This window comes from Heteronotia binoei, chromosome 5 (assembly GCF_032191835.1).
Source record: "Heteronotia binoei isolate CCM8104 ecotype False Entrance Well chromosome 5, APGP_CSIRO_Hbin_v1, whole genome shotgun sequence".
Taxonomy (NCBI): domain Eukaryota; kingdom Metazoa; phylum Chordata; class Lepidosauria; order Squamata; family Gekkonidae; genus Heteronotia; species Heteronotia binoei.
Window position 1 is genome coordinate 125,216,099 of NC_083227.1, and position 23,833 is coordinate 125,239,931.

The window sequence follows — 23,833 nt, forward strand, 5'->3', positions numbered from 1 at the left end:
GGGCCCGCCTTTCCCCGTATATGCCTCAGCAAGCACTTTGGTCCGGGTCTCAAAACCTGTTGACAGTTCCCAGCGTCATGGAAGTTAGGCTCCAGTCAACTAGAGCCAGGGCCTTTTCTATTGTTGCCCCTAGCTGGTGGAATGAGTTGCCAGAGGAGGTTAGGGCCCTACGAGAGCTTCCACAGTTCTGCAGGGCCTGTAAAACGGCACTCTTCCTCCATGCTTTCCTATAATGGTAACTTCTACAGCAAAGGATTAGGCCCATAAACCAGAAACTTAAACATCACTCTGGATTTCTTACCATGCTATAGCAATCTGGGGTCCCTTTGGAACACCTAATGCTGACCATCCAGTTATATTGCTACCATCGAAATCTTAACTGTATGAACTACTGTATTAGCACCTATTGATATTCATGTTTTAATAATGGTTTTTATGTTTTATCGCTGTTTTATCTTGTTTGGTCATTGTTAGACCCCAGCCTGTGAGCCGCCCTGAGCCTGCCTTTGGTGCAGAGGGCGGGATATAAATAAAATACATAAAGCTTGCTCCAACTCTCCCAAGTGAGCACATAGTCACTGGCTGGCTGCTTGAAGACCTCAGCTTGGAGTTCTCCTGGATGCAGCATCCCAAAGAAAGAGAGCTCCTTCCTGCAGCATGGAGTTTTTATCATCTCTGCTTCCCCCTCCCATTTGACCCATTCAGGCCAGGTTTGAGAAGTGTTTTCTCCAGGAGATTATCCTTGCAGTTGTTCTAGCCTAAAGTTCTCCATACTTGGTTCCCTGTCTGGGTAATGGGAAGGGAAGAAGGGGGAAGCTTGGCTATCCTATTGTCTAGCATTTGTAGAAGAAGAGATTGGATTTATATCCTGTCCTTTACTACCCAAAGGAGTCTCAGAGCAGCTTAAAATCTCCTTTCCCTTCCCCTCCCCACAGGAGATACCCTGTGAGGTGGGGTGGTGGTGGTGAGAGAGCTCTCCCAGAAACTGCTCTTTGAGCAGAACAGCTCTGAGAGTTGTGACTGACCCAAGGTCACCAACAGGTGTATGTGAAGGAGTGGGGAATCAACCCCGGTTCTCCTAGATAAGAGTCTGCACACAACCACTACACCAAACTGGCTCTCTGTATAAAGATGGGCTGAAGGAAGTCAGTTCTCTGCCGAGAGAAAGGAAAACATAACTGTTAAAATGTAAAGTGGAGGCTTTGCTCCTTGCCAGATTCCCAGGAGAACATGCATTTCTTCATAATTACATTGATGTATTCTGTTTTCCCTCAGTAAATGATAAGCTATTACTATTCATTCTTGAGTTGGACTCGGTTCTTTGCCCCCTTGGAAATGTGTGTCTTCTCTTTACACTTGGAATTAAAACTTCAGGAGTGAGAGGTGGTTGGAGTGAGAGGTAGTTTGTGCTTATGGTTGTCTTAAGGTTGCCAACCTCCAGGTGGGGTCTGGCGATCTCCCACTATTGAAGCTGATCTTAGGATGACCAAGATCTGTTCCCTTGGAGATGTCTGCTTTGGAGGGTGGGTTCTATGGCAGTATACCCTGCTGAGATCTCTTTCCTCTCCAAACCCTGCCCTCCCCAGACTCCACCCCCCAAATCTCCCAGTATTTCCCAGTCCAGAGCTGGCAACTCTAGAAATCACATGTAGACAGGAAACCCAGTTTCAAAATCCTACTCACAGTAAAATTTACTAGTTGACCATGGACCAGGCATTCTGTCATGTCCAAAACTACCTTAAAGGTTTGTTGTGACATTAAAAAGGAGGAGGAAAAAATTATGTGCATTGGTCTTATCTGCTTACAGGGCAAACTGAATAAAAATCTCATAAGTAACACCCCCCCCCCCATTTTATAGAATAGCTGCAACATTTTATAGAATACCCTATTTATTGAATATAGAATAGCTGCAACATCCTTAATTGTAATAAACAGGCTTTTTTGTGGAAAAAGTCCAGCAGGAACTCATTTGAGTATTAGGCCACACCCCCTGACATGGCCATTGTTTTACAAAGGGCCTTTTTGTAGGAAAAAAACAGCAGGAACTCATTTGCATATTAGGACACATCCCCTGATAGTAAATGTTAGTGAAGTCCACTCAGGAATAATTGAACTTAATAGTAAAAGCTCTCAACGGTGCCATTCATGTTAAACCTCTTAATATGCTTTGAAAGGGAGAGATAGGTAGAGAAACTTATCTCTCATATTTTACACAACTGCAAAGGTATTAATAACAGCTCAAACAAGTTATCCCTAAACATCTCGCATTTCTAACACCCTTTTAGGTTCTTACAATGGATCATTAATGAAAGGGGTAAACAAAAGAAATTTAGTACACTTTGGCAGTGCAATTGTAGAAATTTGGGGAGCCAAGGTAACCAAATCCTACCCATCTTAGGTTTCATTTATCTGAAAGAAAGGCAGGTTTAGAAAGGTTTTAAATAAATAAATGCATATATTCAGATCAGGGTTCCCTCTAAGCTGAGTTAGTGTGAGTTAGCTCACAGTTTTTTAGCCTCCAGCTCACACTTTTTTGTCTCAGCTCAGGAAAAATGGCCCTAGTTGTGAGTTACTACAAACTAATTTATGTAGTAGCTCACAACCTTAATGCCAATAGCTCACAAAGTAGAATTTTTGCTCACAAGACTCCACAGCTTAGAGGGAACATTGATCCAGATATTTTTTTACTCAGGAGAATGGTTCAATAATTGGCTTTTGCTAAATATACTCTGTTTTGAATTAGTCTAAATAAGTCTTGTTGAGTGACTGTTATTATGTAATATGCTTTTTCTTCAATTGTTCTCAAAAGTTCTAATAATTATGATTTAACTCTGACTCCATCCATGTGAACAAGGAAACTTCTGGTCAGTTTCGGGGTGGGGGGCAGGGAAGGGAAGCAGAGTGGAGCTTAGGGACTTCCCAGATTTGCCTGTTGGAAACAAGTCAAAATATAAGCAGTGAGAAAACAGTGGCCATGTTCCAGCCAATGAGAAATTAGCTATTTCCTGATGCTGCAGTCACTAAGCAAAACATCCATCAAACCAGACCAAAGCAGTAGTTTTTCATTTTGAAAACCTAGCTGAGTATGCTACAGATACTGCACAAATGTTTGCATTGGCTGCTCTTTTCAGGAGGTATTCTGTTTACATCTGCCAACATTTAACTTTAGTTGGTTGAATAAAGATGATTCCTCTCTTGAAATGTTGATTGTCCTGTAAAGTCAATATGCAGGTTTGTGGATCCTTTGTAAAAAGACATTCTATCCCCAAAAAAGCTGAATTGTTCAAACAGTATGACTTATACAAATTGAGCAAATGTATGCATATTGGCTTATTTTAGGGTTTCCAACCTCCTGGTGGAATCTCTCAAAATTACAATTGATGTCCAAACAACAGAGGTAATATCCTCTGGAGAAAATGGCTGCTTTGGAAGGTGGTCTCTGTTTCTTTATACCCTTCTGTTTCCAAATGCTGTCCTCTACCCCCAAATCTCCAGGAATTGCTCAACTGAAGAGCTGGCAACCTTATTTGACCTTTGCCAGCCATGGGGATGAGATGGGGAATCATAAAAGTTATTAACATATTACTATCCCCAACTATATTATTTTCAGGTACTGCAAACAGATCCCACTTTTTAAAAACAACCATTTTACTGATTAAATGGCTCTCCTCCTTCCTCATGGGTCGGGGACAAAGGGTGGCGATTGGGGGTGAACGATCCCAGAGGCACACACTAGATTGTGGGGTGCCTCAGGGAGCAGTTCTCTCCCCGATGTTATTTAACATCTATATGCGCCCCCTTGCCCAGATTGCCCGGAGGTTTGGGCTGGGTTGCCATCAATACGCTGATGACACCCAGCTCTATCTGCTAATGGACGGCCGGCCCACCTCCGCCCCGGGGAACCTGGCTTTACAGGCTGTTGCAACGTGGCTTAGACTGAGTGGGCTGAAGTTGAACCCAGCGAAGACAGAGGTTCTCTGTGTGGGTCGCGGTGCTCTAGGGAGGGAGATAACCCTCCTGACCTTTGACGGTGCGCCGCTGAAAGCGGCGCAGTGAGTGAAGAGTTTGGGTGTTTTACTGGAGCCTTCATTATCAATGGAGGCCCAGATAACAGCCACTGCCAAGTCAGCATTCTTTCATCTGAGGCGGGCGAGGCAGTTGGCCCCCTTTCTAGAGCGCCGGGACCTAGCAACGGTGATCCAAGTGACGGTCACCTCAAGACTGGACTACTGTAACGCCCTCTACATGGGGCTGCCTTTGTGCCGGACCCGGAAGTTACAACTAGTGCAGAATGCGGTGGCCAGGCTATTGCTTGGTCTTCCAAGACGGGAACATATACGGCCGGGGCTACGCGAGCTGCACTGGTTACCGATTGTATACCAGGTCCAGTACAAAGTGCTGGTTATTACCTTTAAAGCCCTATATGGCCGAGGACCAGCCTACCTGAGGGACCGTCTCTCCCTGTATGAGCCCCAGAGAGCACTGAGGTCAGCAGGAAAAAACAGACTGACTACCCCGGGGCCAAAAGAAATTAAACTCCAGAATACCCGCACACGGGCCTTTTCTTCTGCGGCCCCACACCTTTGGAACCAGCTCCCAGAGGAGGTACGGGCCCTGCGGAACCTTGACCAGTTCCGCAGGGCCTGCAAGACCACCCTCTTCAAACTGGCATTTATGAATAGCTGAACTGCAAGTGCATAATGAAGAATATTCGCCATCAACACCAACCAATAGGTATAGCGTCAATGATAATATTATGGTTGTTTTAATTTAAAGTAATTGGATTAATAATCGTTTTTAATTAATGTATTAATTGGTTTTAAGGCAAATTAATGCCTACTAATGTAATGTTTTATTAATGTATGGTATTTTATTGATGTTAGCCGCCCTGAGCCCGCTTCGGCGGGGGAGGGCGGGATATAAATAAAATCTTACTTACTTACTTAAAATTACTCTAGCATTTATATTTTTTTCATAACCATTTTTAACTAAAACCTGCCATATATCTTGGAGTGGGAGGGTGGGGTTTGATCACATATAAAGGTTATTATTTTAAAATATTGTTTCAAATCTAACCACCTCTGTTCACAGGGGAACCGTGTTTTATAATCTCCTCTCAAGGGAAATGGCAGGATGACAACATATTTTTAGACTGATAACCAGAGTTTTGCATATGTTCAGCTCTACTTCTTATTTGTGATAACCAACTGAAAATGAATTTACAGTCTATTGCAGACCAGACCCCATAGCTACTCCCATGAGGGAACTATTTGCACAAATGTGTCAGAAACAGCATCCTAGACCATTGCCCATGTCTGATCATGAGTCCATACAGAACTGATGCATGTGGATGACCAATTCCAGTAATATTTTTAGAGTTTTGTCCACAAGCAAAGTGCACTCAGGGGGACACTGTTCGGTAATGGTGAAGAAAAGATGGCAGAACTAGAGGACAACCTTAATGCAGCAAAACTACAAGCTTTTATAATTTATGCAGCGATTCTTTAATCCAAGTTCCTGTAATTGAATTTTGAAATCTGCTACTAGGTAGTCTAACACATCCTTTTAAAAAATTAAGAACATAATAACATAGCAGCTCTGGAGTTCCTTCTGATGACATTAACAACCACCACAATTAACAGAGTTTAGAAGGAGCCTTTTTTAAAGGGGGGGGGGGGGCTGAACCCAGCACTGTGGATGAAAGCCGTTGACCAGTTAGTGTTTCAACACCAACTATGCAATGAAAGGAATTCTTGGAGATGTTTACCTGGCAACTAATGATGTCATCTAAGCAGCCAATAGGATGTTTTAAAATTGCACCTGAAATAAGATAGCCTACCCTAAGTTCTGTATATGGTACTGGTGTGGGAGGATGAGGGGAGGGCCTGAGGGGTATTTCCAGTTGGTAAAATCCTGCAGCTTTCACTTCCTCCAACATTCTGAGGAACAGAAAAGAGTGTTTTTTTAAAACCCTTTTAGAGCCGGTGCTGAGACAAGAAAGAACATTCCACTTGCAGCCAGCAAGCACAGCAGCAGGTCAGCTCCAGAAGAAATCAACAGCACCATGGAGGATGACAGAAGCAACCTTCTTGCCAATCAACGCACCCCCACCGAGGCAGTTGTATATGCTGGCACTGAACAAAACCAGCAGCAACGGTATTTATCTCCCCCCACCCCCAAGCACTTTGTATATTCAATTATTTGCACGAGATAGATCTCCACTAAGTTTGCTCAGGATGAATTGTCAGTCCCATAGAAAGAAACTAATGGGTGGGAGATGCTGGACCATTATTATAGATGCTTGGTCTTCACTTGCAACCTGGTTGGGCATTCAGTAATGAGGCAGGCAGAGCCAAACAGGGAGACAGTAGTCAGGGATTCAAATAGATCCTTGTTGGGTGGACAGAAAGCATTGTGGGATGTGGTCCTTGGCTTCCATTCCCAAATTCGGGGTGGGGGGGAAGGATTATGAGATGCCTTTGAAATGGGGTGTGAGGGGAACAAACAGTAAAAACTTGCAAAACTTAGAGAACTTAACTAAAGATGTTTGTTCTGTCCCATTCACCCTGTGTTTGTTCTGTTGAAAAATGCTATACCTCTGCCATTTGTCTTAAACTTCTCCCATCCTGCTAGTACAGTTTTATCAGATATATTGATTACAGATATGTGATCCCTCCATGCAGATGGAAATCATGCCAGTTCTTTGGGGGGCTTTCAATACTTGAAGGCTGTAACAAAATTGCTTTCTATATTTCCGTGAACTGAATTTCAGACTGCCTTGCTCCTGATTCCTTGGCTACATTTTCAGAGCAATCCTGTGCAAAATTACTGCAGTCTAAACTCACTGAAACCTGCAGGTTTAGATTGGAGTAACTCGGTATAAAACTTCATTGAACATTTGGGTTGCTTTTTCATCACTGAGGGACACTTGTAAGTCTGCTCATCCCTCATGCAGGGTGATTCATATTTTATACAGTGCTCTTACTATTGCAGTTTCGATCCTGTGATTTTGGAAACTCAGTTTAATGTTTCATTTAGGATCTTTGCCTCCCCCAAACACATTCCTCTCCAAATCAGAAGCTTTCTGATAGTAGAACAATCTACACAAGCATTAGTTAGTCTAAAATCTCTTCTGTTAAAAATAGTATTCCTGTTATATATTAAAGCTGCAGTACTGCAGTCGGAGTCCTCTGCTCATGACCTGAGTTTGATCCCAGTGGAAGCTGGTTCAGGTAGCTGGCTCAGGTTGACTCAGCCTTCCATCCTTCCAAGGTCGGTAAAATGAGTACCCAGCTTGCTGGGGGGAAAGTGTAGATGACTGGGGAAGGCAATGGCAAACCACCCCGTAAAAAGTCTGCTGTGAAAACATTGTGAAAGCAACATCACCCCAGAGTAGGAAACGACTGGTGCTTGCACAGGGGACTACCTTTACCTTTTATATATTAGCTATGACAGAGTAACTTGCAGAATGAGGTACTTATTTGTATGTTAGATTTAATCTTCACTTTCCTCCAAGAAACTCAGAACAATATTTCAGGCTCACAACAACCCTATGAGGTGGATTAGGCTAAAAACAACTTGCCCATGTGAAGTCACATAATAGGACAAGAATTTGAACCCATGCTTCTTTTCATGTCCAAACTAAGTTCTATTGTCACTGGATCACATATATTTTCTTAGCCTGCCTTAATTTTGTACCTTGTCTTGTTATGATTATGTCTAATGCTCATGGTTTCTTTCTTTTTTTAATCTCTTTGCAATGAATAATCATTTCTTAGTAATAGCCACCATTACAGAGGATCATGTTGCTCTGATGCTGGCAAGAGGAGATATATGCTAAACCAAACAGATATAGCCAATCAGAAATTAGATTCTGGATGACATCATATGTTACTAGGGAGAAGGGTGTCCAAAAAGCTCACATTCGTACTTCAGCTTCTTCAGAGTTCCTGATCAGACTGTATCTAATTATAGTGTTTATCTGCAAATACGCTGTAGTGGAGATGGAGTTTAAAAGGGAAAAATACATTTTGATCATGGTTCAGCTCTAGATAATTTTTGATTGAAGAATTATCTCAGTTTGTAAATTCTAGTCTTGAATTAATGTGAGGAGGAAAATACAGCCATGAGAGCCATTAATGCAATTGTGAGTGCCTAACTGGGGAATGTGAGAGACTAGCAAAGAAGGAAGCACAAACAATATTGAATATATTATTGGTAGCAGAATGTAGATGGTTAAGGTAGAGGTATTGCCCAAGTGGTAACTTTGCAGAGAACAGGAGAAGAATGTGTGTCTGAAACCGCTGTAAACCCAGTTGCCTCTGCTATGGGGTAGGGTTGCCAATCCCCAGGTGGGGGCAGGGGATCCCCTGGTTTGGAGGCCCTCCCCCCGCTTTAGGGTCATCAGAAAGCAGGGGGGGGGGAAATATCTGCTGGGAATTTTATTATTCCCTATGGAGATGTTTTCCCATAGGAAATAATGGAGAATGGATCTGTAGGTATCTGAGGCTCTGGGGGGCTGTTTTTTGAGGTAGAGGCCCCAAATCTGCAGCATAGCATCTGGTGCCTCTCCCCAAAATACCCTCCAAGTTTCAAAAAGATTGGACAAGGGGATCCAATTCTATTTGCCCCAAAAGAAGGTACCCCTATCCTTCATTATTTCCTATGGAAGGAAGGCATTTATAAAGTGTTCAGTCCCTTGAAATGTGATGGCCAGAACTCCCTTTGGAGTTCAATTATGCTTGTCACACCCTTGATCCTGGATCCGCCCCCAATGTCTCCTGGCTCCACCCCCAAAGTCTCCTGGCTCCACCCCCAAAGTCCCCAGATATTTCTTGAATTGGACTTGGCAACCCTACTATGGGGAAAGCAATGTCTGAAAGCCAGAAGACAGCAGTGGTTGGATGGGGGTAGGAATTGGGAACAGGGGTTATAAGAACTGAGTGGGTGTGCCCAATGTGGCTTTTAGTCTGGAGGAAGGTGTTAGAGCTGCAATCTGATATACAGCCCAAGGCCTACTTTTTCATGACAAATGAGGCAAGATTATTCTTGGGCTTATTCAATGCTACCTCTTGCACCTCCTCTCTATCCATATAGAGCTATGATTGAAGAACATGGAAGAAACTTCAGCTTGTGTGTTGTCTGAATTGGCTGAATTGTGTTTTGCTTTCAAACCAGGGTTCTAAACCTCAATTTAGTCCTTAGAATCCCAGTTTACAGATAAGAAACAAGTCACAGTTTGTTAAAGTGCTTAATGCAGATGTCACAATGGATTGTGATTTCTTTGTGCTTAAGGGAAGGAGTGAAGGAAGCACATGAACATAAGAATTGATCAGGCTTATTATCACGATGCATAAATCAGAGTTTGTTCAAAACAACTGAACATAGTCCAAGAAAACATGATGGTAGAATATATTATTACAAATGTTGAGAACTCTGAGTAATTATAAAATGTATATTTTGACTATTAATCAAGATAATGTGACAATTTCTGTGATATATAACAGGTTTTCCTGCACACTCTAATGTTATTTGGGTACATGTGATTTTTAAAAATTACTGAAATACACATTTAATTGGTGGTTTTGTTGTAAGAAAAACAGGTCAACAGCTCACAGTTTTCACAAGTGTTAAAACTAAACAACCAAGCATTTTTGTTCTACTCTGGACTTCTGTCTGCCTAGCAATGAGTGATGTCAGAAGCACAGTAGATTGTAATTGGCTACAGCTTGAGAATTTCCCAGTCTGCTTTCTTTTTGACAGCAAAGATCACAGCTGAGTATGTGCTGTGATTTGATTGTGAATCACTGACTGTTTGAAAGGGACAGAGCTCCTTAAAAAGGAGGGAAATATTTGGATAAGTACAGTTTAGTTGAAGATGACTTCACAGCTTTCTCTTTTGTTGCCCAGGAATGTTTTGAAATTTCTGCACAAATTACTTAAGGTGCCCAAAAAAGAAGAGCCAACTCTCAGTTTACAAAGACTTTATCCCCTGTGGTGCTTTTACTCGTGTACTACAGGCAGGTTTACAAGACTAAACTATAAAGATTACAAAAACAGGATGCTCAGAAGAGAGGCCATGGTGATTTCTACACAACATTAACACAAAATTGTCATCTAAACCAGGGGCAGGGTGGGGGCTTTACCAATGTTATTTTCTAGTGCATACAAAATGGCTTTAATGTTGAGAAAGAGCTTCGTTATCAAAGCCATCTGTAGCACTGGTTTGCAATTAATAGTCATAGAATTGTAGAGTTGGAAAATAACCACAGGGAATTTAGTCCAATGCCTTGAACAGATAAGTGCTTTGAATGCAAGAACATAATTAGAGCAGTCGCTCTCAGACTTTCTAGCTTCAGGAAACCCTTTCCATGTTTATTTCTCTGCTGAGTAGGGTAACCTGCTCTGGGTTGAAAAATATCTGGAGATTTGGGGTGGGAGACTGGGGAGGCAGTGGAGTATAATGCCACAGAGTCCACTCTTCAAAGGTGCCATGTTCTCCTGGGGAACTGCTTTGGTCATCTGAAATCAATTGTAATAGCAGGGGATCTCCAGGCGCCACATAGAGGTTGGCAACCCTTCTACTAAGGAATTCCTGTCTATCTGCCATGAAATCCTGGCATGCTGCTGATCATTTGAGAAAGTATTATAGGGCTCGCTCTGAGTTCCTCGAGGCTGCTGGCTAAGCCTGCATGAACTGACAGTGTGCTCCCAGTCAGCACTTCTCTGCTGCTACATGTTCCAGTGTGGTGCTAGGCACAGCCTTCAGAGAAATTTGACCGGCAGTACTAATCTTTCCACTAAGATACCTCCAAGAATTTCCCAAGGAAATAGAGTTGTGAACTCAGCAATGTATAATACCATTAGGTACTTGGCTCCTGGTGGGGGAATCTTTTCATGTGTGCAAAGCGCACGCAGCATGATGATATCACCTGGAAGCAATGTCATCGCACCGGTCATGTCATGCAGGCATGCTCTAGCAATTTGGGTAAAAAACTGTATGGTGTCATAAAGTTTTCTCCTCGAATTGCTAGAGCATCCCCCACCCTCAACCCTTCAGGAATTTCCCAACCCAAGGTCAAGTATCGGCTCATACCAGCTTACTTTCACCTCTTGTAGCAGTGCAAGTAGAGAGTATTCATGTGAGCTTCTTTGAAGCAATCTGTGCTCATGCGTTTGTCATTCAGACCTAGCAGAATGCATTTGCTTTCAGACCTACACTAATTATATGGGGAAGGAAAAAGAACGTTTTTTGGATGACTGGTCACTGACATTTTTTCTTGTATCTCACAGGAGTTCTTCCAGCCGTAGAACTGCCTACTCTGTCTTTACCATACTGGCCGTCTTGCTGTTTGCAGGCCAGGCAGTTACTGTCTATTTTGTGTATCAACATGACCAGAAGATTTCCAAGCTGACCACCAGTGCCCAAGAGCTGCAGATGGAATCACTGGCCAGGAATCTTCCTCACAGTTAGTAGCTCCCTCTTCACCCTCTAAACTTCCTTACTTTATCACAGTGATCTATTTGTTTATTGTGTCCTGCCTCTCTGCAAAGACTCAAGGCTCTTAAATGTTCACATGACTGGCTAGAAGTTGAGCACAGTAGAAACAAGGAAACAGTTTCAGGGATGGATTCACATCTATTAGTTGTCTATATATTTTAACCCTGATGGTCATCTCTTCTTGTTTGTAATCCTCCTTGGCCACAGAAACCAAATTGAAGAAGAACAAGACTGCAGATTTACACCCCGCCCTTCTCTCTGAATCAGAGACTCATGGCGGCTTAAAATCTCCTATATCTTCTCCCCCAACAGACACCCTGTGAGGTGGGTGGGGCTGAGAGGGCTCTCACAGCAGCTGCCCTTTCAAGGACAACTCCTACAAGAGCTATGGCTGACCCAACGCAATTCCAGCAGCTGCAAGTGGAGGAGTGGGGAATCAAACCCTGTTCTCCCAAATAAGAGTCCGCTCACATAACCACTACATCAAATTGTAATTGCTTCATCTATACATTTGTAATAATTATGTTCAGAACTGGTTGTTTGGAGTATACAGCACAGCTTCAGACTGCAGAATTGCATGTTTAAATGACACTTCCCTTTTTATAAAATTATCTGGAACTGGAAAGCAACTATATCATGTAGAAGTGTTGTATACACGCCTCAGATTCAGTGGGAGCTCACAGGAGCACAGCTCCTGAACCTTTCTGAGAGTTCCACCTCCTTGTCCATTGAATAGTATTGCAGCTGCATAACAATCCCTGGATGAGCTCCACCACCTATTTTTCTACAAAATGACCGCTGGTTTTTTAAAAGGCTTCACAGATGTGCTATTTTTTTACAAGCATAGAGGGTTTTTTTTTTTAATGTAAGGAGCATTCAGCCTCTCATAATAATGTCTAGTAATTTTAGTATTCATTTTTTTGTTGCTAGTTTAAATAACTGCACTATTTTGTGCTGGACAGACATTTGATAGACATAGAAGTACAGAGCTATGTCATGTGTGATTAGTCTGAATGTGCAGAAGACTATTGGTATAAGAATCCTTGTACAAATACAAGACTCAAGGGCCTGTGATCAGCACTTTTTTCAGTCTTGTATGCTGCAATAACAGAAATCAGGAATGTTCAGCATTAACTTTGGGGCACTGTGGGCAGCTGTTCCTAATATGGCTAGTAAAATGGGGGAGAGGTGGGGGAAAGAGAAAATGTCTCAAGTAACTGATGATGGGCAGGTTTTCTACTGTTGTTGCTCAGCCAGGGATAACCTACTGCACACAGTAAAAAGCGGGGTGGGTGGGAGGGGGGAAAGAACTTCTCTTTAAACTTGTTTATATGACAGAGAGCTGTAATATGCCTTGGTTCAGTGTTGCCTGAAAGGAGAAAGCAAACTTACCAAAGAACATAACAGGCATGTTTCCTAACTTTAAATCATTTTCATGAAGTGAAATGAGTTATATGCTGCTGTGAGAGAAAGAGGATGGCAGTGGTGGTTGTATCAGAATTTTTCCTTCCCTATGCCATATACGTTTTGAACAAAAACTGAGTTTTGGAAAAAAAGATTCTAAACTGGCAACAAGGGCAAAGATCAGCTCAAAGTGAGCACAGAGTACTTATTAGTCCTCCAAAGAATCTTTGGTGAGATCTCAGTCACTCACCATTCCTCTGAAACCATCTTGGGAGCACAGTGAAACTTCTCTGGCAGAGGGATCCGGGTGGGTGGCCGTTTTGGTCTGAAGCAGTACAGGTTTTACTCTTTCCTCCTACAGAATCCAAGTCACCTGGCCAGATGAAAATGCCACTTGTCAATATGATGCCGCTGCCCATGATGGACTTATCCCGTACCACAGAGGTAAACATGACAGCAAAGGATGGCTGACAGGAAAGGATAACTTTTACACAGGGAGATGTCATGGTTGAATATTACCTTGAATCTTCACATGTTGGCTTATAAACCCAGCCTCTAGATTCTGAGAACTGTAAGAGACAGTTATGGATGAAGAGAGGACATTGGCTTGGACTCATACTAGCGTTTTCACAGGTATAAGCCTTTGCTCCAATGAAGTGCAGTTTTCCTGCCACCCTCTCATGCTGCAGCCTGCCAAAAATCTGTTCTTTCCCCACTTACAGGATTTCAGGATATTTCAGGCTAGTGCAGGAAGGCAGGAAAACCATATTCTGTAGGTACAAGGACTTGTGAGGATTAAGCAATTTTCCATAGGCTCTGAGGGAGGTACAAACCATCCTCACCAATGCAAGAAGTGGACAGCTTTTTATGGCAGTGTCATTTAGACTGTTAATTTGAGTGCTATTTGTTCCAGTGCTAATTATTTTGTCAGCTCCTGCCCTGGAGTGTTACGGTTTAGATACACTGCAAAGTTATAAGTGTTTCATGTCAAATAATTGCCATCACTTCCTTCAAAGAAACTTGGGAACTGAAATTTGGTAAAGGTGATGAGAATTCTTAGTTAAGAGATCACTAGGTCTTCCTCAGTTTCAAGAATTATCTGGGGAAGGAAATAATTCCAGATGGGTAGCTGTGTTAGTCTGTAGCAGCAAAATAAAACAGGCGTCCTTTTTGTGGCACCGTAGTCTAACAAACTGTGTTCCAGCGTGAGCTTTTGTGAGTTCAGAGCTCATTTCATGATGGCCTCATGGTGAGCTCTGACTCTCAAAAAACTTTAAGCTGCAATACATTTTGTTATTTCTAAAAATGCTGTGGGGACTCCTCTTTTATTATGCTGAGAAAGGAGAATCACTGTTAAACTGGGTTAAGTCTATAGTGTAGATATTTCCTCAAGTGACTAATTCCAAACATTGGCTAACATTCCTTCCCTTCACTGCTATGACAACTCCAGAGTAATTGGAGCTTCTTGTAATTCTCTCACCATCTCCAGTTTTTTACTTCCTCATTGTTGTCTATTCTGCAGTCTTTGGAGAATGAAACCCAGCTGAGCAATAAGACTGAAGACATGGTTAAACGCTTGCTCCTGGTAAGAGTCCTGTCCTTGTTGCCCAAATAGCAACAACTCACCTTTTGTAACTCACCTCAAAAATGATGGTTCTCCATATGAAGCTCAAAGTGCTGGAGAGAAGCACTGCCTTGGCTAGAGCCTTGGCCCAATAGAACACAGTGGTTGCTTTTCAGTGAAATTTAATTGGTAGGAGTGCTGAAGCACTGCTAGCTATCATTGTATATAGGCAAGGATCCAAGAAGGCATGTGCATGGCTTGTTTCATTTAAGAACTATGCTTTATTTATGTATAGACCACTTTTCTGTATAGTTCAGACCATACAGAACATAACTTCAAATTAAAGTATTGACTGAAAAAGCCTTACATATACCATTGATTAAACAACAACAACAAAAAACCAGCCTCTCCCCCCTGAATTCATTTGTCTGCCTGTTCCATTGGGATGGAGCTGAAACAGAAAAAGCCTTTGTACGTTGGTACAGATCTAACCTCCCACAATAAGTGGATGATAAGTTAACCTTACTGTGAGGAATGGAGTATTCTTGCTGGCCCATAACTGAAGAGGAAGGCCAGTAAATACGTGTGCCATAGGCTGACTGAGCTTTAAAGGTTGAAACCAACACTTTGCAGTGAACCCAGAAACAAACTACTAGTCCAGGGTTGTTACTTTGGGTGCTACAACTTGCCATAATGTGTGGATTAATAGCAAGGTTGATTATTTATTTGTGTGTTTGTTTATTATATTCGATTTATAGCCCGCCCTTTCCCAAATGGGTTCTGAATTGCTTGGTTGCTTTAGACAGTGGGAAATTTTGGCATCAAAAGTAATAAGGCAAATGCACTTTAGAAACTTGCCCATGCACACACCACAAAAAAGGCAATAGTGTACACATTAATTTTTCCAAATTAGAGGGGGGGCATACCAACCATTTGGACAGTTAAGTTTAGATAAATTAGGGGAAGCTTGTTGCATGGCATTAGTCTGACAAAGATGGATAAAGATAATAAGTAATCTGCACGGCTTTTTTGTAGCAGGAACTCCTTTGTATATTGGGCCACACACCCCTGGTTGTAGCCAATCCTTCTGGAGCTTACAGTAGGCCCTGTACTAACAGCCTTGTAAGCTCTTGGAGGATTGGCTACATCGGGTATGTGGCCCAATATGCAAAGGAGTTCCTGCTACAAAAAAAGCCCTGATTTTAGATAATGAAAACTCAGACAATGGGAGCTGTAGTGCATTCGGAATATTTGATTCTGAAATATTCTGAAAGGCAAAAGGCAGTTGATTAGCTTCAGCTTTGCTTGCTGTCTCAAGTGCAATAAATGGATGGCAGTCTTAGCACCCATATGTTCGAGTGTGAGTTGTTCCACATTCTCTGGAAACTGGGGGGAGGGGTAATTTACAGTACAGGAGAGGCAACTAGAGGGGGTGCTTAAACCCTCTCAGTGCTTTTTCCATGAAGCTCATTTCTTTCCACCTCTGTGAAAGGATGCTTCCAGTCTCAATGCCTCCGGCTCACCAGAAGTAGGTGGTTTGGGGAGGAAAAGAGATGGGTGAGGGATTTTGTTCTTTAAATCACCTACCATCACCCTGCTGCTTTGTGGTGATGTGTGGAGAATCAACATACAGGACTGCCACCAACCCATCTATTTAGACTGCTGTTATCATTCCCCTCATTGAACTACTGAGATCAAGCTGCTCTTTCCATTTGCTGTCAAGCTGTGCACTCTCCTGTCACCTGAGAGTGGCCTTACTCTTACTTGAAAAATATCAGTCTTTGCTTGGTAATTGTTTTCTCAGTCTCCTATAGTGTTCTTGTGACTCTTTCTTAAATGTGCCCCTCTCTTGTAGATGGGAAACCCCACCAGAAAGTTCCCTAAACTGGAGAAAGCTTTCATGGACAATATGATTCAGTTGAAGAAAACCATGGATTATAGTGACTGGAGTGTAAGTGCTGCTGTCATCCCAAGATTCCAGCAAACAATTTTGAAACTTCTCCTGGCTTAAGATCCAGCCCAATGGATGCACAATTCAGTGGGAGATATCTTGTGTAGTGGAAATGGACTCTTTTAAACCCTGAAGCAACTCTTATTTTAGATGTGCTATTGGAAGATTTTTTTTAAATGAACTTCAGTGCTATTTCTCTTTCGGTCTGGGAGCAATCCTAAACTGGTATGCTCAAAAATAAGTCCCATGTTATTTAATGGGACTTATTCCCCAGAAAGTGTCCTTAGGATTGCTAGGAGGAAATAACGGGCGGGCGGGAGGTTGGGGGGGGGGAGGTGATGCAAAAAGTGAGACTTGCCATTCTTGGCATGGTAAAGCTGTGATCCTATTAGCTAGGAGAAGAAAACGAAAAGAACAGCATTTAAAAAGAAAACAACAGTGACCGTAAAACAACATGTTGTAATTGGTAGGAACTTGAAAATATTTATCCAGTGTATAAATAACTGATAAGGTTATTTTTTTCCATTTTATATTTTAACTCAGTGATGCAGAAAATATTTCATAAAAATACATTTCAGAGTTTTATCTTATACAAGTGACTGTCATGAGACTGTAGGGAGTACATATCCTTTTTTTGCAATATGCAATGCCTTTTAATTTCCTTAGAATCTAATCAGGGCATTGAGTTTGATTGTCCACAAGGCTTTGCATAGGACCTGAGATGCACTTGCTAACTATCTGGAAATCTAAGAAGAGTTTGAGAAGAATCTGGGAACCTAGGAGTTCTCTCTTGAACAATTCTGAACATCTGATTTTTAACTAAGCCAGTAAAACTCCAGACTTACTAGTTTAAGGTTAAAATTGTCCAAACCACATGGCATGGTTTCACAGAATGACTGACTATGCAGATGATTTTCACATTGCCAGTGCCACACATGGAGCAAATCTATAGTTTGGAAGCTGGGCCAATGTGATTTTGTCTCTGTTTAAGAAAAAGCTGTACTTTTTCTTCACAAGTTTAACAAATTGTTAAGATTGCTATTTATTAACATTTATGTGATCTCTTGCAGTCCTTTGAAATCTGGATGCACAAGTGGCTGCTCTTCCAGATGGCCCAAACTAAGCACCCAGAAGAAATTGCCGCAGTAAAAGGTATGCTGGATCTGTAAAACTGAAAATAATACTATTGGTCTGATAGGCAAATGCCAGGAATTTCTGGGGAAGGCTTTGTTGCATTCAAGCCAGATCTCAATAAATATTCCATCTTTTTGCAGTACTATGCTAATCTTAAAGAGATGCAGGAAATAATGTGAAAAAATCATACTGTGCTATGTTCTGATATCAGGAATCTTTGTGGAGGAGCTAATTGCTAAGCTGACTCACAACAAAACTAGGTACTTATGGGGTGCATTCAGACGTACCATTAGTGGCGACATAGCTCTGTCTTGCTGACGGATTAAATATGTTCATCTAGACATCCACATCTGGCAATCGCGCATCATCCAGGGTCATCCCGGCTTGCTGTGGATCAATGCTGCATTAATTTGATAGTGCAGAAAGTCCGGCCCTTTTTCACAGAAGTGGCACACAATCGGTTTTTTCCTGTTTGGACAGCTCACACGTGATACTGCCCCTTGGAATGTTTACCACCCCTCCCACTTTTTTTTTTTTTTTTTAAAAGCCCCAGCAGACGAGCGCATTGCCAAATCATCTGGGAATCTGAGGTGATGGTTCTGCTTCTCCAGTCAACACAGGATTGGAAGGGGGGGAGGGAAATGTTATCCCACTATTCAGAACAGGAAAAAAATCTTTTTTTTTTCCAATGTGGAGGATTTCCAGATATCATTGTCACTGCCAATTTCCAGGAAAGTAGTTCCTGGCAGTCCCCCGGCTTGAATTGGCAATGTTAATTCCAGAAACTTCCCCCCCTTCCCCCCGCCTCTGAAGCAACGTTTGATTTCCCACCTCCAAACAGGGGGGCGCATGTTCAATGGACCCCCCCTCCCAGGAATCACCATCTGATCACGTATGCACCAAGAAAAGAGCGGGATAGTATTGGATGTCTGATCGCTCAACAGCAGGATGAGTCGCATTCTTGGATGCTCATCTGATTGGCCCTGCATCGAATCAATATTCAGCGGTTCAAATTTGAGCACTACACACCCGCTTTTAATGTGACATGTGACTGCACCCTTAGGGTGAGAACAGACGGCCGTTTGAAGTCACCTGGGGGATGGGAGGCAGAAGGACCAAAAAAGCGTGTCCACACGCACACATCTGCCTGCTGTCCCTGTCTCGCCCCGGTCCTGTCCTAGGCTGGCCGGGAGCCGGCTGGAAAAGGTACCACTTTCAAAGTGGTACCTTTTCGCCGCAGCGCCTCTGAGGTGCCTCCCGGCCATCTGGAAAGCCGGGAGAAGCCCGGAGAGCACCCGGGAAGCTGCGAGCAGGATGCGGGAGCGCTCCCTGGCCGCCCAAGGCCTGCCCCTTCCTGCAGCGCCGTCTGGAAGCTCCGGGTTGCTCTTCTTCAGGCCAACTTTGTTCGGGGTGGCTGCAAGCTGCCCCAAGCCAGCCGTCTGTTACCTGCCTTAAGGTCTCAGGGCTGCCTCTGGAAATGGTAGACCTGTGTCAACTTTCCCACCTCTCCTGTGTGACATATAGTATCAATTACCCTGCGTAATGTGAGATCAGTGTTGTGTGTTTCGTGGCCCTGCCAGCAGCAGTCAATGATGTGAGGTAAGTGTAGGGAAATGCATCATAACATGGGGTCAGTGATATTACTGAGCAAGAGCTCAGCACAGTGTTGCCAGTGTGGGCAGCAGCCCCATCTCCTATGTAATGCATCAGTCTGCCTTCAAGCAAGCCAAAGTCTCAGTCTCTTGAAGGCAATACTCTTCCTCTCACCTTTCCCATCAGGGGTCTATTATAAATGCAAATATAGTCTAAGCATCGTTGCTAATTTCACTAACACAGCTTTTGTGCATGAAGGTGGGACCACTGGCCATCCTCAGCACTAAAACTATCTTGGGCTTGCTTGCAAGAACTATTCCAAGCTGCCATCTGGAAAGGAGTTTGACTCTTCCACGAACTTCAGAAGGCAGCAACTCAAGAGTGCTGCCTAAGGGGAATCATCAAAGAACAACTACCATTTGCAGCTCTGACTGGCTGTCAACTACATTTATTTTCTGTAAGGATTAGTGTCAGCATTTTAATGACAGGTGTGACTGAGCCCTAGAAGACTACCTTGTTTAGTTCTGAGCATTCTTCTGTGACTAAAAATGTTTGCAAACCGAACTCTTGCACTCCTGTTCTAAAATATTCTGTAGGCAACAACAAACCAACAAATCTATTCTTCATCTCCCTTTTGGGAGCCAGTTCTTGTACCAGCATTATCCTCCCGTTATCATTTTTTGCTTTGTTCCTTAAATATAGCAAATATTTCCCTCCTTTGAGAGGCATTTGTGGTAGGGTGCTCTAATTGTTATTTTTATAACATTGATCCATGTTCCCTGCTTCCCAGAATGGGAAGACGTTCTAGGAAAAGTATTATCTAGGTCTGATTTCCTTTAGAAAAGAGTACGGAAAACCTAATAATGCCTTTATCATGTTTGCTTTGCTTAAAAATACACAAGTAGACCATAAATCAAATATATAAATAACTATATGGAGGCAGTGATTCCAATGAGATCCCATGGATCTTTGCTTTCAGCCAATTTCTAGATTTGCTACCACCTGCCCCTTCCCTCAGTTGGTGGGTACATAACTTTTCTAAGCTCTGATGGGTTTTAGTTCAAGAGACCCACTGAAGAAATAACCACAGTCATAAAAGACATTAGCATTTAGGGTCAAGTACCTGACTCCTATCAGACGTCCCCTTAGGCAAAACAACAGTGACAGTAATCAGACAACAAACCCGCTACTGTTCCATGTATGTGAGAAGGTTTGTACTGGGCAGTGTTTTGAAAAAGCTATTCTGTTCAGGGGTTGGAGCTAGTATGCCTTGATTCACTATTTGTCCCTCCATCATTGGTCCATCATTGCATGCTTTTATAGTATGTGTCAACTTGCTACTGTACCACATTAGGTGCAAAACATTGCAAATAATGAAAAATCTCAGCTACTGAATGGAAATAATGCTGGATACAACATAAGCAAACCACTGCATAATAAGCACATTGGGTACAATTAATTGCTCAGAACAGCTTATTTTAAACACAAAGCGTTTTAAGTCCCACTAGTTTAAATGGAATTAATATACTTAAGCCTCATCCATTGCAATCAACAGGTCTTTAAAGTGCTTAACTTTTGATCAGCTGTGTCCATAGCACTGTTTTCTTAATTGGGAGAAGGCTATATATTTTGGTTCATCTGCATTGGCCACCTGTATGTTTCAAGATCTGATTTAAGCTGCTAGTTAAAGCCCTATATGGTCTGGATCCAGTGTATGTGCAAGGACATCTCCTCCCACGTCAGTCTCCACATCAGCTTTGGGTTCCTTGTCTACCCAAATTAAGAACTTGTAAGACCCAGAATAGGGCCTTCTCAGGCATAGCCCTACAGTTCCGGCATTTTTATTTCTTATACAGGTGAAAAATAGATTTACATTGCTTTGGTTTATTTTGCTTTTTGAAATAATTGTACATCACTTTGGATGCATGGCAATTACTAAATGAATATTTTTTTGGGGGGGGGGGTAGACCACACGAACAGCCTTTGTATATGTGTTGTAAGGCTGACCATTTAGCAACTGAAATGTGCTTGATTCGGGGAGCAGCTTGAGCCCAAAGCAACTTGCTCTTTTCAAAGACAAGGCTGCAAATGATCATTTTGGCAACTTGCTAACTATCTTTTAATCGCAACCCTTTATGCTCTAACCATTGGCTTTCGAGTCTCTCTTCACTGATCATAAGACAATCAAAGAAAAACATGGCCTGCCCAATGAGAAGTCACAAACCTGAGCAATATGTGCAAAGCAATTGGCAAAGAGCAATTCATTTAAGATTGCAGTTATCTAAGCCAAATGATGCACCCCTGAGGAAGGAAGACCTGTTATTTCAGTTAAGGCCCACATCAAAGAGACGATAAAAACCCCACTGAACCATCTTAAATATTTGAGTGGTTCCTCCGTCCTGCGATTTACAACATACTATCCTGAACTTTGACACCAGTATGGACTGTAACTTTTCTATACGTCACTTTAACACTAACACAATGTTTTTAAAAAATACATATTTCTTTTGTAATTTCCAGCAGCTTTTGAAATAAAAAGCCTAAAGCTGCGAATTTCATACCAATTAGCCACTCAGCAGTGGTCGGATGCATCCCCATTAGCGGAATTTATATTAATACTGCCTCCATTAAGCAGGACTTATTAGCATTTGCTCTCATTAGGCTAAATGGGTTCCCTGGGAGCCATCCCAATAAAGAAGCTGTCCTAATTAAAGTGGCATATTGTTACAAAAAGTGTCCTTTCCCGATCCTTCTCTGCAACCCCCCCATAGTGTAGCCACAATGAAACAACCAATTTTTAAAAAAATGGGCTAAAAGATGATTCAGCCAGACCAAAAGGCCAAGTGTTTCATGGACTGACCATCTCAGGCTGCTGGTGGGTGGTAGTGTGCATGGGAGAGAGTTGTACATTTGAATGCTCCCTTATTTGAAATACACTGTGCACAGGGAGAAAAAGCATGTTAGAGAGAAGACTTCTCCCTGAGATGTCAAACATGTTACCTGATCTGGGGAGGGACGGTGGCTCAGTGGTAGAGCATCTGCTTGGGAAGCAGAAGGACCCAGGTTCAATCCCTGGCATCTCCAAAAAAGGGTCCAGGCAAATAGGTGTGAAAAACCTCAGCCTGAGACCCTAGAGAGTTGCTGCCAGTCTGAGAAGACAATGCTGACTTTGATGGACCGAGGGTCTGATTCAGTATAAGGCAGTTTCATATGTTCATATATGATCTAGTTGCCCTAAGTGCTTGCTGAAATACGGTGAGTTTTACCACTGGATTCTCTGATGTATAAACTGTTTCTCTGCATGCATTACACACACTCACATCCTATGACTGATAGTTACATTTGCAAGCATTAAGGCCACAGATACTGATATGCTAAATTTCCTCCCCCTCTTTTTTTTCAAAAAAGTGCAAACCAAGTGCCAGGCAGAAGCAAGTTTTAAGGGCGTGTATCCAGGAAAGTTCCGCCCCCAGTGTGATGAAGATGGTGATTACTTGCCTAAGCAGTGCAATCACAGCACTGGGTTTTGCTGGTGTGCCTACAAGAATGGTACAGAAATTGAGGGTACCAAAACACGTCAACCGCTGAACTGCACTGGTAAAGAGCTTGTATTTGCTGCATATGGGGTGGGGTAGCTAATAAGAAAGCACATGTCTTTATGTTCCTATGTATACTGGTTTATCAATAGTTAGGAAGCCATGTCTTATGATCCTATTCCAAGCAGCCATAAACATTGTTAGGGTTTAAAGCCAAGCCATGTTGATATATCAGAACTGATTATTGAAGAAGGGCTCATCTACTTTTTGCATAGCATAGATGTAGCTGCCCGAGAGATATATTGGGGAGGGATAGGCTGGAAAAGAGGTAAGATGAGCTGGAAGGTAAGGATATCTGACTGTAGAACATTTCAGGCATCACAACATCCATATTGGTCTTTCATGTGCCTCGAACATTCCAATTTCCAAAACTTGTTCTATCGAGGGTATTATGCAAATAAAACACGCCTGCCTCATTTCTTGAATTTACATAAAACAAAACACACAGCTTTCTGGAGAATGGACCAAAACTCAACTTAAAGCCTGTCAGGCAGTTTGCAAATGATTTTTTTCTCAGTTCCCTACAATGAATAATATACTTCAATAACAATGTTTGTGTACTATTAAAGATAGTTGAATGGATTTTTGAAAAAAAAGCACAAGGAAAAATAAAGGTTACTGCAAATAAGATAGCAGTGGCTCCTAGAAAGGTTCTTAGAAGTGGGCATAAGAAGCTCTCAGAACACTGGAAAGAATGGAAGCATTTATTGTCCTTTTCTGCAGGAATGCCGCAGATTTTGGATCCTGAGAATGTGACATATTCAGGGCTGGATCTTGATGTGATCTGAAGTAAGAAATTGGATTGACTCGGGATACTTTTATCATTGGGTCTTGGAGGCAACTTTCTGTGCTTAGTTCTGCATTATGCTCCCAGCCAAATGTGCAAGAGGATGAGATTAATAGAGCAAAATGCAGGTGACTTTGTGGTCTCAACAATGTTCATCTGCCCAGACTGCCTGGGCCATTCTGATCATGCAGTTTCCTGCTCTGCATAGAGATGGGTGACCAGTGGTGAAGTAATAGATGATGTGAACTGCAGCGGCCAAATGTGCCCCTTGTGTTCCTCAGTGGCCAGCACAAGGCTGGCAACC

The 23,833-nt window shown here is 42.4% G+C and overlaps 1 protein-coding gene across 1 annotated transcript; it reads left to right on the forward strand.

Annotated features, from left to right (window-relative positions):
• Positions 1-5,881: 5,881 nt before the first annotated feature.
• Positions 5,882-23,530, forward strand: CD74 (CD74 molecule). The gene is made up of 8 exons (XM_060238836.1): positions 5,882-6,156; positions 11,293-11,468; positions 13,266-13,348; positions 14,427-14,489; positions 16,324-16,419; positions 17,490-17,571; positions 22,555-22,743; positions 23,466-23,530. The coding sequence occupies exons 1-8, from the start codon at positions 6,065-6,067 to the stop codon at positions 23,528-23,530; spliced, it is 846 nt and encodes a 281-aa protein (XP_060094819.1). The 5' UTR covers positions 5,882-6,064.
• Positions 23,531-23,833: the final 303 nt, after the last annotated feature.

Bases quoted from the DNA above. Each gene is read 5' to 3' on its own strand.
- CD74 (XM_060238836.1), top strand. From the start codon at position 6,065: ATGGAGGATGACAGAAGCAACCTTCTTGCCAATCAACGCACCCCCACC. The intron at 6,157-11,292 runs GTATTTATCTCC...TGTATCTCACAG, and splicing joins GAACAAAACCAGCAGCAACG to GAGTTCTTCCAGCCGTAGAA. The intron at 16,420-17,489 runs GTAAGTGCTGCT...GATCTCTTGCAG, and splicing joins TGGATTATAGTGACTGGAGT to TCCTTTGAAATCTGGATGCA.